General features: G+C 45.0%; 1 protein-coding gene across 1 annotated transcript; it reads left to right on the forward strand.

Moving 5' to 3' along the window:
* The first annotated feature begins 1,994 nt into the window (after positions 1-1,994).
* On the forward strand, positions 1,995-11,089 carry LOC139380982 (Indian hedgehog signaling molecule a). The gene is made up of 3 exons (XM_071124193.1): positions 1,995-2,890; positions 3,893-4,154; positions 6,554-11,089. Exons 1-3 carry the CDS (start codon positions 2,591-2,593, stop codon positions 7,252-7,254), a joined length of 1,263 nt encoding a protein of 420 aa, XP_070980294.1. The 5' UTR covers positions 1,995-2,590; the 3' UTR covers positions 7,255-11,089.
* Positions 11,090-11,935: the final 846 nt, after the last annotated feature.

The following is an 11,935-nucleotide window of genomic DNA, read 5'->3' on the forward strand; positions in this document are numbered from 1 at the left end:
CTGTCTCTCTCTCCACAGCCAGAGTCCAGTCACTCCTCTGTCTCTTTATGCATATAACTATGTTTCACACTCAGACAGAGAGGATATTTCCTATGGTATATCTTCCAAATAATAGTCAGCAGTCTACTCTCACTGTCATTTGTTAGAGTGCTGTGTGTGTGTGTGTGTGTGTGTGTGTGTGTGTGTGTGTGTGTGTGTGTGTGTGTGTGTGTGTGTGTGTGTGTATTCGCAGCAGTTTATTAAGGATTCATTAGTAACCATCTGCTTTTGATTCCAAAAGTTGCAGGTTTGAGTCCGGCGATAGAAAGTTGAGTCAAATTTCAGTGGCCACTCCACCATCTCCATCCACAACACCCTAGCAAAACTGATAGCAGTGAAAGTTAACATTATGTTTTCGAATGACATCCCCAAGAGGTAAAATATATAGTGAAAATAATAGTGGTCCTAAAACGGAACCTTGAGGAACACCGAAATTTACAGTTCATTTGTCAGAGGACAAACCATTCACAGAGACAAACTGATATCTTTCCGACAGATAAGATCTAAACCGGGCCAGAACTTGTCCGTGTAGACCAATTTGTGTTTCCACAACACCCTAGCAAAACTGAAAGGGACTTGAAAGGAAACAGCGCTCACTTTTGCCCCTAAAGTGGCCAGTTCCCACGTCATCTTCCAATGATGTCCTCAGACATCGATGTCCAATACTGAGTGAACCCGGCTGGTGTGGCGGCAGATAGCAGTTTGAGCATTGGCCCTGTAACCCGAAAGGTCGCTAGGTTGAATACCATAGCTGACAAGGTGAAAAAAAAATGTAAACACCCACCGTGTTGTTATTCGTGGTAGAAGGATTACTGGTTTGGTTTTTACACGCTATATCAAATCAAATCAAATTTATTTATATAGCCCTTCGTACATCAGCTGATATCTCAAAGTGCTGTACAGAAACCCAGCCTAAAACCCCAAACAGCAAGCAATGCAGGTGTAGAAGCACCTATATTGATCAGCTGCTTTCATTTTCTGTCTCTCGGCAGCTGTATTGAGCAGATCAGAGTTGTTGTGAGAGCAGTCTGACTTGAGAGTGAAAAGCAGAAGGAAACACTCTGGTATCAACCAAGTGTGTCACACTTACTGCACTTTGACCTGATAAGTTGGAATGCACTGTAGCCTATAGTGAACAACAGCCCTGCATACTGCTAACAGGGTAATACTGGTTTTAAAAAGGGACTTCTATCCAGTGTAAATCTATCCACTAAATTAACCCCAGTCATGTTACATTTGGAATGATGCATGTTTTTTTTTCTTCTCCCCCCCCCCCACCCACCCATTGTTATACTCGCGATGTACAGCAGGAAGACTTAGTAGTTTAAGAATGTTGGGCCAGTGACTAAATGGTTTTCTGGTTCGAATCCCTGAGCTTGACTAGGTGAACAAGCTGTCTGTGTTCTTGCTCAAGGCACTTAACCCTAGTTTCTCTGGATAAGAGGGTCTGCTAAATCACTGAAATATAAATGTACGAAATAAAAATCCCTTCACAGCAAGACTTGTTTTTTTCTATTAGTTTATTATTTAATTTTTAATTCAAATGTACAGAATATCTGGCAACATTTAACTAGCATTTTCTAACTGATAGCAAAGAAGTAGACTATAAGTAGACCATGAAGTTAGGTGCCCCGCTCATCATTATCGTGCTAACGCTGTAACATACTATAGCCCAAGGCTGTATGCATTGTTAATACAGTGTCAACATAAGCCCTGAGCTGATAAAGAAAGTGATAAGTTTAGGATAAGTGGAGAGGCTAGTGGCTCCTTACTCCTCCACTGCAGCAGAGCAGTCAGAGTCAGAGTGATGCAAGTTAACGGGCCTTCTGAGGTGGCAGGCTGAGGGGCAGAGCCGGTAGCGGTGGGTAGAGGACAGGGCAGTGGCACCCACAGTGACCCGATGGGCGGAGTGGCAGAGAGGGATAGAAGGGCAGGCCTGGCAGGGTGCGGTCTCGAGTGGCAACTGATGCCTCGAATTCCCAATTCAACTGGAAAGGCAAAGCGGCAGAGACAAAAAAAACGGACAAGAAGGAGAAACGCCAGAACCAGTAGTGTTCCTCCTCGTTTGACATTGACAGCACCTCAGTGGCAAAACCACCGCATCAAGAAGACAATCTGCGACCACTGTTCCCTACAGAAGATCTACTTTGAACCTGTTTGTTTAAATGAGCAGCCTTTTCAACTCCATACCCATATCTGTTGGCTCCCGACGACGAGAAAGAACAAGATACAGTTAAGCAGCGACGTTTGGACAACACCGGACTCGGACCCCGGAGACATTGAACTTTTACCCCTGCTACCGGTTCCATAAAACAAAACATTCGGCTAAATGCCTGTTTTTTGGGGCTTTTACGGACAGTTGCTGTGCGCACCGAGGATGGCGTGGATAAGGCTTATATAATATTGAAATATTCTGTCCCCTAACCTCCATTCCTTACCCTGTGGGGGGAACACGGAGCATCCAGGGGAGGGGGTAGCTTGAGACACCTCCGCGACCTGTGCCACCTTACCACTCCGCTTCGGAGTGGCCGGCCCTGCCGGTCTGGCTGGGATGCGTCTCTCCGTGCTTGTAGGGCTCTTCATCGGCTGCGCCCTGTTTCTCGCACCTGTAACCGAGGGCTGTGGGCCGGGGAGGGGATACGGCAAGAGACGTCTGCCAAAGAAGCTCACACCCCTCGCTTATAAGCAGTTCAGCCCAAACGTTGCCGAGAAAACACTGGGCGCCAGTGGCAAACACGAGGGCAAAATAACGAGAAATTCAGAACGGTTCAAAGAGCTCACTCCCAACTATAACCCTGATATCATATTTAAAGATGAGGAGAATACGGCTGCCGATCGACTTATGACCCAGGTGAGGAGCAGGAATGGGGTTTTAAAACGTAATCTGGTGGCTTTTGTCTCACTTTGACAGCTGTGGCGACCAGCACGTCTTACTGGACCTGTCGTTCATCGTTCATTTGAGAGCTTCTATTTGCACTTTGTTAAAAGTTTAAACCATAACTTTGAACATTATTGATTCTCAGCGCTTTCATCTCTGTTTTGGTTCAACGGATTTCTGTTGACAGTTCAAAATTACACGTCAATTATGCAATAGGCACATAGGCGTAAACTGTAGGCTACCCGCTACACATTTAGGTTGTATTGAAACACTGTAAACTACTTTTACATGTTTTGATGTGCTAACTTTGTCTCCGGTTTCAGAGATAAATTAAGCTACGCATGCATGTAGACATCACCAAAACATGTAAGAGCGCGAGTTATTGAGTTGATAAATGTTTAGGGTCGCCGGTTGAATTCTATTGTTCATAAAAAAATATACATATCTATTTTTTTTAAAGAATATAAATAACCCTCGATGGACAAGAATAGTATGCCAACATTTTAATCACGAATGTCCACGTATTTTCTACCTGTTTTGAGTAGTGGAATTACGCACGTGCAATTACGCATGGATCATGTTGGAATAGCTAACGATTTATTTGCTGAAATCTCTCTGATCTCTTCTAACATCAGGGTTGAATAAATAACATGTCAGCACATCAATCAATTTTATTAGGATGTAAAAAAACAAAAACAAAGCAAACCATCTTCCTTTAGACCGTTTTGAATATGGTCAATATTTAGCCAAATACAAAACATGTCTATACATGTCTATGGCATCGGTTGTAGGCTAGTTGACCCTCTGTGACAAACTGTCAACAGCATTTATGAGTGTTGATCACATTAATCCCATTGTAAACTATAGCCTGTATGTGTAAACTAGTTGTTTTCCTGTGATAATCTCACAACTCTTAACAGCCTAGTGTCTCACTCAAACCAGTTTCTTATTGTGTCTCCTCTCTCTCCCCCCCAGCGTTGTAAAGACAAGCTGAACTCCCTGGCCATCTCTGTGATGAACATGTGGCCTGGGGTGAAGCTGAGAGTGACAGAGGGCTGGGACGAGGACGGGCACCACTCAGAGGACTCCCTCCATTATGAGGGAAGAGCGGTGGACATCACCACCTCAGACCGGGACAGGAACAAGTACTCCATGCTGGCTCGCCTGGCCGTGGAGGCTGGCTTCGACTGGGTCTACTATGAATCGAAGGCACACGTGCACTGCAGTGTCAAGTCAGGTATGGGGATGGGACTCAGACAGAGCAACAAAAAAAAACATCTTATTACCAACCTGTATAAAAGTACGAACTATTGTACTGGCAACATGCAGTGCTGCTAGCCTCAACTGCAGTCTCACTGGTGAGCTTAGAGAGAGTTTCACAATTGTCTGTCAGAAAGAGACTAGAATGCTGCGTTCTACGGTGATCAAGTTAACCCCTATTGATTTGTTAAAGCAACCCAGTTGTCCCTTTGGTCTGAGTGTTGTCAGTTGTTATTAGGCCAACTCAGGTGAGGTGCTAGACGAGGGGTCAGGTGGGGTGAGGTGCTAGACCTAAGGTGAGACAGCTCATTACCGGCAGTCTGTCAAGACAACTGTCTGCAGGGAGTCAATTAGAGGAAGAGCTTTCTGGGCTCTGGATGTGGGTAGGGCCTTGCTGTAGTCTTTATTATCTGGTCTGGGTAGGGCCTTGCTGTAGTCTTTATTATCTGGTCTGGGTAGGGCCTTGCTGTAGTCTTTATTATCTGGTCTGGGTAGGGCCTTGCTGTAGTCTTTATTATCTGGTCTGGGTAGGGCCTTGCTGTAGTCTTTATTATCTGGTCTGGGTAGGGCCTTGCTGTAGTCTTTATTATCTGGTCTGGGTAGGGCCTTGCTGTAGTCTTTATTATCTGGTCTGGGTAGGGCCTTGCTGTAGTCTTTATTATCTGGTCTGGGTAGGGCCTTGCTGTAGTCTTTATTATCTGGTCTGGGTAGGGCCTTGCTGTAGTCTTTATTATCTGGTCTGGGTAGGGCCTTGCTGTAGTCTTTATTATCTGGTCTGGGTAGGGCCTTGCTGTAGTCTTTATTATCTGGTCTGGGTAGGGCCTTGCTGTAGTCTTTATTATCTGGTCTGGGTAGGGCCTTGCTGTAGTCTTTATTATCTGGTCTGGGTAGGGCCTTGCTGTAGTCTTTATTATCTGGTCTGGTTAGGGCCTTGCTGTAGTCTTTATTATCTGGTCTGGGTAGGGCCTTGCTGTAGTCTTTATTATCTGGTCTGGGTAGGGCCTTGCTGTAGTCTTTATTATCTGGTCTGGGTAGGGCCTTGCTGTAGTCTTTATTATCTGGTCTGGGTAGGGCCTTGCTGTAGTCTTTATTATCTGGTCTGGGTAGGGCCTTGCTGTAGTCTTTATTATCTGGTCTGGGTAGGGCCTTGCTGTAGTCTTTATTATATATATATATTATTATATTATTATGAATTTTTAAAAGTTAAGAGTAGAGTTGGCGCTGGAAGGAGAGAGACCCCACTCTAAGAGCTGGTTAACTGATTTACCTTCTCCTTTTGTCTCCCTGTCGGGTGGTTTACGTCAGTCTTCCTGGTCTCCCTTCTCAGATCTAATCTTATCACCTGGCCTTGGTACTTACCCTTCACAAATATTTGTTTTTGGGACCCACTGGAAGACTTGAGACTTCAAGTCGTTTAGGCTACGTTTAGACAGGCAGCCCAATTCTGACCTGGGCCAAAATGTAGAGAATATAGGGTGCCACTAGGAATGTGATCTTTACCTGTCTCACACTGAGACTTCTGACCTCAACTCATTTCAGTGGAGATTGAATCATTGGGTTACTCATTAGCTCATAATAGATCTCTTATGAATCATGAGCAAAGTTGAGTTGAAAAGGACAGATTGGTAGTTAGTGTGTAGAATGGCTTTTTGAAATGTTTACCTGTAAACACACAGACTGCCAATGTTTCAATGGAATACATGTTTATATGTTTAAATAAAGTGTGTGTTTGTGTGTGTGTGGGTGTCTGTGTCTGTGTCTGTGTGTGTGTGGGTGTCTGTGTGTGTGTGTGGGTGTGTGTGTCTGTGTGTGTGTGTGTGTGTGTGTGTGTGTGTGTGTGTGTGTGTGTGTGTGTGTGTGGGTGTACACATGCGTGTGTGCTTGCTTGTAACTATGTGCAATGTGTTTGCTTGCCTGTGTATTGACTTAGGGCTTCAAAAGCTCTAATGGGAATTTCAGTGGAAGGTCCTGTTGTTTCCTTAAAATGTTAATCATGTCAAATCTCATGGAATAAACATGTTGGGCTGAAATGCCAGATTTAAAAAAAAAACTAGGTATCCATAACAAGACATCTGCATTTTTAACAGGCAGCCCAATTCTGATCCATTTCTACTAATTGGACATTTGACCAATCACATCAGATATTTTTTTTTCTGATCTGATTGATCAAAAGACTAATTAGTGATTTAGAATTGGGCTGCGTGTGTAGCAGATCAGACAACCAATCTATTGACGTAACCATTTTCATATCAGTTATTGTGTCAGTCTGCAGTTCTTAACAGAGCCCTTCAATAAGACTCTCTCTCTCTCTCTCTCTCTCTCTCTCAATTTCTCTCTCTCCACCCTGTCCCCCTCACTCCTTTCCCTCTTTCTCAGAGCACTCAGTAGCAGCTAAGACCGGGGGCTGTTTCCCTGGTCGTTCTCTGGTCACTCTGGACGACGGGAGCAGCAGGGCTGTCCAGGACCTCCAGCCAGGTGACCGGGTCCTGGCCTCCTCGGGGGCTGACGGCAGCAGGAGCGGAGGAGACCTCGTCTACAGTGAGTTCTTCACCTTCCTGGATCATGAGCCTGCAGCCAGGAAACAGTTCTATGTGTTGGGAACAGAGACGGGAGCAAACCTGACCCTCACCGCGGCTCATCTTGTGTTCGTGACCGAGGGTAACTGTTCAGTGGGCGAATCGGGTGCTGTCATGCGGACTATGTTCGCCAGCGACGTACGGCCAGGACAGTGTGTGCTGACTGCAGGGAGAAACCAGGGACTACAGGGAATCCTCTCCCAGGTAATTTGGGTCCACATCCAGATGGACACCGGGGCCTTCGCCCCTCTGACACGCCACGGCTCACTGGTGGTGGACGGCGTTCTAGCCTCGTGCTATGCTGCTATGGACCAGCACCATCTAGCCCATTGGGCATTTGGTCCCCTCCGCCTGCTGTACAGCTGGACCAGATGGACTGGTGCCTCTCTAGGAGACGGACTACACTGGTACTCACAAGTCCTGCTTTGGATAGGAACGTTCCTATTGGACCCTGGACATTTCCACCCCTGGGGGATGGTCATGCACGACTCAGAGAGATAAAGAGTTGTCAGGTTGCTTCGTAGAAAACAGGTCTAACAGTGAAAAGCTTTCTTACTGGTCCATTTCCAACAATGAATAACAAATCAAAATAAAGAGTAAAAGGAACATCACTATAAAAACGATATATACAAAAGTATGTGGACAACACTTAAAATTAGTGGATTCGGCTTTTTCAGCCACCCGTTGCTGCCAGGTGTATAGAAAATCAAGCACACAGCCATGCAATCTCCATAGACAAACATTGGCAGTAGAATAGCCTTACTGAAGAGTTCAGTGACTTTCAACGTGGCATCGTCATAGGATGCCACCTTTCCAACAAGTCAGTTCGTCAAATTTCTGCTCTGCTAGAAGTGGAAATGTCTAGGAGCCACAACAGCTCAGCCGCGAAGTGGTAGGACACACAAGCTCGCACAATGCCCCCGTGCACAAAGCTAGGTCCATACAGAAATGGTTTGTCGAGATCGGTGTGGAAGAACTTGACTGGCATACACAGAGCCCTGACCTCAACCCCATCGAACACCTTTTGGATGAATTGGAACGTCGACTGCGAGCCAGGCCTAATCACCCAACATCAGTGCCTGACCTCACTAATGCTCTTGTGTCTAAATGGAACAAACAGCAATGTTCCATCATCTAGTGGAAAGCCTTCCCAGAAGAGTGGAGGCTGTTATAGCAGCAAAGGGGAAACCAACTCCATATTAATGACCATGAGCAGGTGTTCACATACTTTTTGTCATGTAGTGAGTGAGTGTGTATGTAGTGTATGTGTGGTCAAATCCAGCATGTGTGCATAGAGTCAGTGAAAAACAGCGTCCATGCAGGTATTCCGGTAGCCATTTGTTTACCTTTTTATATAGATTTTTAAAAAGTTATTTAGCAGACGCTCTTATCCAGCGCGACTAAGTGACTTGCTGAAGGGCACATCGGAAGATTTTTTAACTTAGCCGGCTCAGGGATTCAAACTAGCAACCTTTGGGTTACTGGCCCAACGCTCTAACCGCTAGGCTACCTTGTTTAGAAGTCTTATGGTTTGGGGGTAGAAGCTCTTCTGGGTCCTCTTGACTCCAGATTTGGTGCATCGGTACCACTTGCCGTGAGGTAGCAGAGAAAACAGTCTGTGGCTTGGGTGGCTGGAGTCTTTGACAATTTTGACACATACTGGAACAGAGGTCCTGGATAGCAGGAAGTTCGGCCCCAGTGATGTACTGGGCCGTACACACTACCCTCTGTAGCACCTTGAGGTAGGATGCCAAGCAGTTTCCATACTAGGCGGTGAAGCAGCCAGTCAAGATGCTCTCAGTGGTGCAGCTGAAGAACGTTTTGAGGACCTGAGGGCCAATGCCAAATCTTTTCAGCCTCCTGAGGGGGAAGAGGTGTTGTCGTTCCCTCTTCACGACTGTGTTGGTTAGTGTGGACCATGATAGATCCTTCGTGATCTGGACACCAAGGAACTTGAAGCTCTCGACCGTCTCCACTACAGTCCCGTCGATGTAAATGGCTGTGTGCTCGGCCCTCCATTTCCTGTTGCCCATGATCAGCTCTTTTGTCTTACTGTTGTAAGACAACCATTGTGTTGTCAGAAAACTTTATTGTGGTGTTGAAGTTGAGCACGGCCACACAGTTGTGGGTGAAGAGGGAGTACAGGAGGGGAGTAAGCACGCACCCCTGAGGGGCTCCTGTGTTGAGGGTCAGCGTGGTGGATGTGTTGTTGCCTTCCCTTACCACCTGGGGCGGCCCGTCAGGAAGTCCAGGATCCAGTTGCAGAGGGACGTGTTAAGTCCAAGGGACCTTAACATAGTGATGAGCTTCAAGGGCACTATGGTGTTGCTGAGCTGAACTGTAGTCAATGAACAGCATTCTGTAGACAGTGAACAGCATTCTGTAGACAGTGAACAGCATTCTGTAGACAGTGAACAGCATTCTGTAGACAGTGAACAGCATTCTGTAGACAGTGAACAGCATTCTGTAGACAGTGAACAGCATTCTCAAATAGGTTTCCTTTTGTTCAAGTGGGAAAGGGCAGTTTGGAGTGCATTGGAGATTGCGTCATCTGTGGATCTGTTGGGGCGGTATGCAAATTGGAGTGAATCCAGGGTGTCTGAGATGATGGTATTGTTTTGATGTGAGTCATGGCAGCATTTCAAAGCATTTAATGGCTATAGATTTGAGTGCTATGGGGTGATAATCATTTAGGCTGGCTACCTTGGTGCTCTTGGGTACAGGGACTATGTCAGGGACAGGTTAAAAATGTCAGTGAAGACACTTGCTAGCTGGTCAGTGCCTGCTCTGTGTATGCGTCCTGATAATCTGTTTGGCCCCCCAGATGTTAACCTGTTTAAAGATCTGTTACGGAGAGCGTGATCACACAGTCATCTGGAACAGATGCTGCTCTCACGCATGGTTCAGTGTTGCTTGCCATAGAAGGCATTTATCTCGTCTGGTAGGCTCGTGTCTAGAGGCAGCTCATAGCTGAAAACTGCGTTGGTAAATCTTATGTTCTACAGTTTATCATGAGATATTGTAACTCATTCGAGCAGAACCTCGAGACTTCCTTAATATTAGATATTGCACACCAGCTGTTCTTAACAGAGACACCCCCGCCCCGCCCCCACCCCCACTCTTGAGTTTACGAGATGCCACGACTACGTAAAGTATAGGATATTACAGTTATTCATTTCCCGTTTTGATAGGATAGTCTCAAACGAAGCTCGTCCAGTTTGGTCTCCGGTAATCCGCCAATACAACAAGCAGATTATTTTCCTCCGTAGTTTCATCAGGGTTCAATATCGTCGTCTTTTTGTTCTTCCTGAGTGTCGGGGACTAGGGCCTGGTCCCGGGTGAGCAGTATGTCCTTCTCGGCCCCCTAGTTATAGAAGTAAAAGTCTTCATCCAAATCGAGGTTTAGTGATCGTTGTTCTGATGTCCAGAAGCTTTCTATTTTATTTTTTTAGTCATAGGAAACGATGGTAGAAACATTATATGTAAAAAAATAAAAAACACAAACAACAACAACAACAAAATGGTGTTATTGGTCAGAAGCCCGTAAAAATGATCGCTATCCCAGTGCCTCCCTTTGAGAAGAAATATAAAGGTAATGAGAGTCGTCTGCGTTGCAGACCGGTAAGCTGAAGGTAAGGAAGTATGAGTCAATGGAAACAGACAATAGCTTTCTATCACCTTTTTAGAGTTTCAAACATTTTCTACAGTTTCTGGAAGCAAAATTATACAACATTTTGAGAATTCTGAGAATTGCTGCACAGAGTTCATCTGCTTTACACCCAAAGATACTTTTGAGAAACTTCTACATTACATTGCAGGGAGCAACATATGTAAAGACCTCTGTGCCTATTTATTTAGGCCTTTCCCATCATATGACTTCCTGTTTTCAGGACCACGCGAGTCCTTGACACTCAACACTGGAATGTGTACACACACCACACACACACACACGAGGTAAACACTCAAACACACTCAGGTTAGATAATGAGGAGATAGAGAGAAGGGTCTGGTGTTGGTGTAGCAGATGAAAGGGTTCAGAGGTCATCTTCACCTGGCCTACTACATGTATTGGTCTGTACAGGGGGGTTTATTGTAAAAGTATTGTCAACTTGTCTGATACATGTCTGTGTGTAATATGATCCTGTCAACATCTATCAATCTGTCCAGGTTATTCTGTAGTCATATCTTCATGTGTTCATATCTTCATGTCTTCGTCTTTATGTCTTCATGAATATTATCTTCATGAAATCTGAGGCATTATGTTATTTTGTGCTGAACTATGTCAGATGTATATTATTATGGTGTGAAAAAACTATTTAAAGATCTATTTTTAAAATGACTGAAATGTTTTTTTTTTTTTTTAATGTTTGCAATTCTTTACTAATTAGTATTTTTTTCAAGAGACTCTTGAGAAATCATCATTCGATAACACAAACAACATGAGCCAATTCACAAATACCAATGCAAATCACACTGTCATAGAAAAGACAACTAATACCCATGCAATGCCTAATGCCTCCAGTACTTGACCTTACAGGTGCCATCAATACTATAGATTATTCACAACAGATATACAGTATATCTCCAACATCTGTGATCCTATAGGGGGGGGGGGGGGGGGGCATTCTGAACCCAGCTAAGTGCAACAGTAAGTAAGGGGACTCATAAACCTTCACTCCACTTCCTGGTTCAATGTTGACTGATGTCCTCTCTCTCTCTCTCTCTCTCTCTCTCTCTCTCTCTCTCTCTCTCTCTCTCTCTCTCTTTCTCTCTCTCTCTCTCTCTCTCTCTCTCTCTCTCTCTCTCTCTCTCTCTCTCTCTCTCTCTCTCTCTCTCTCTCTCAGTGTTGAGAAAGACCTCAACACTGACTATACCTACACAGGTATACACACACACACACACACACACAATTAGGAAATGGGCAAGACACTCATTTAGCCATGTTGCTCTTTTTTTGCCTGGCTGTGTAATATCATAGTAGACTGGTTCTAGATCTGTAGACTGGTCCTAGATCTGTAGACAGGTCCTAGATCTGTAGACTGGTTCTAGATCTGTAGACTGGTCCTAGATCTGTAGACTGGTTCTAGATCTGTAGACAGGTCCTAGATCTGTAGACTGGTTCTAGATCTGTAGACTGGTCCTAAATCTGTAGACTGGTTCTAGATCTGTAGACTGGTTCTAG

This window comes from Oncorhynchus clarkii, chromosome 22, assembly GCF_045791955.1.
Source record: "Oncorhynchus clarkii lewisi isolate Uvic-CL-2024 chromosome 22, UVic_Ocla_1.0, whole genome shotgun sequence".
In the NCBI taxonomy this organism is placed as follows: domain Eukaryota; kingdom Metazoa; phylum Chordata; class Actinopteri; order Salmoniformes; family Salmonidae; genus Oncorhynchus; species Oncorhynchus clarkii.

What these genes read in the sequence shown, in the direction of transcription:
- LOC139380982 (XM_071124193.1), top strand. Translation starts at nt 2,591, where the DNA reads ATGCGTCTCTCCGTGCTTGTAGGGCTCTTCATCGGCTGCGCCCTGTTT. An exon ending in CCGATCGACTTATGACCCAG is followed by an intron (nt 2,891 to 3,892) that starts GTGAGGAGCAGG and finishes TCTCCCCCCCAG; the next exon opens with CGTTGTAAAGACAAGCTGAA. An exon ending in GCACTGCAGTGTCAAGTCAG is followed by an intron (nt 4,155 to 6,553) that starts GTATGGGGATGG and finishes CCTCTTTCTCAG; the next exon opens with AGCACTCAGTAGCAGCTAAG.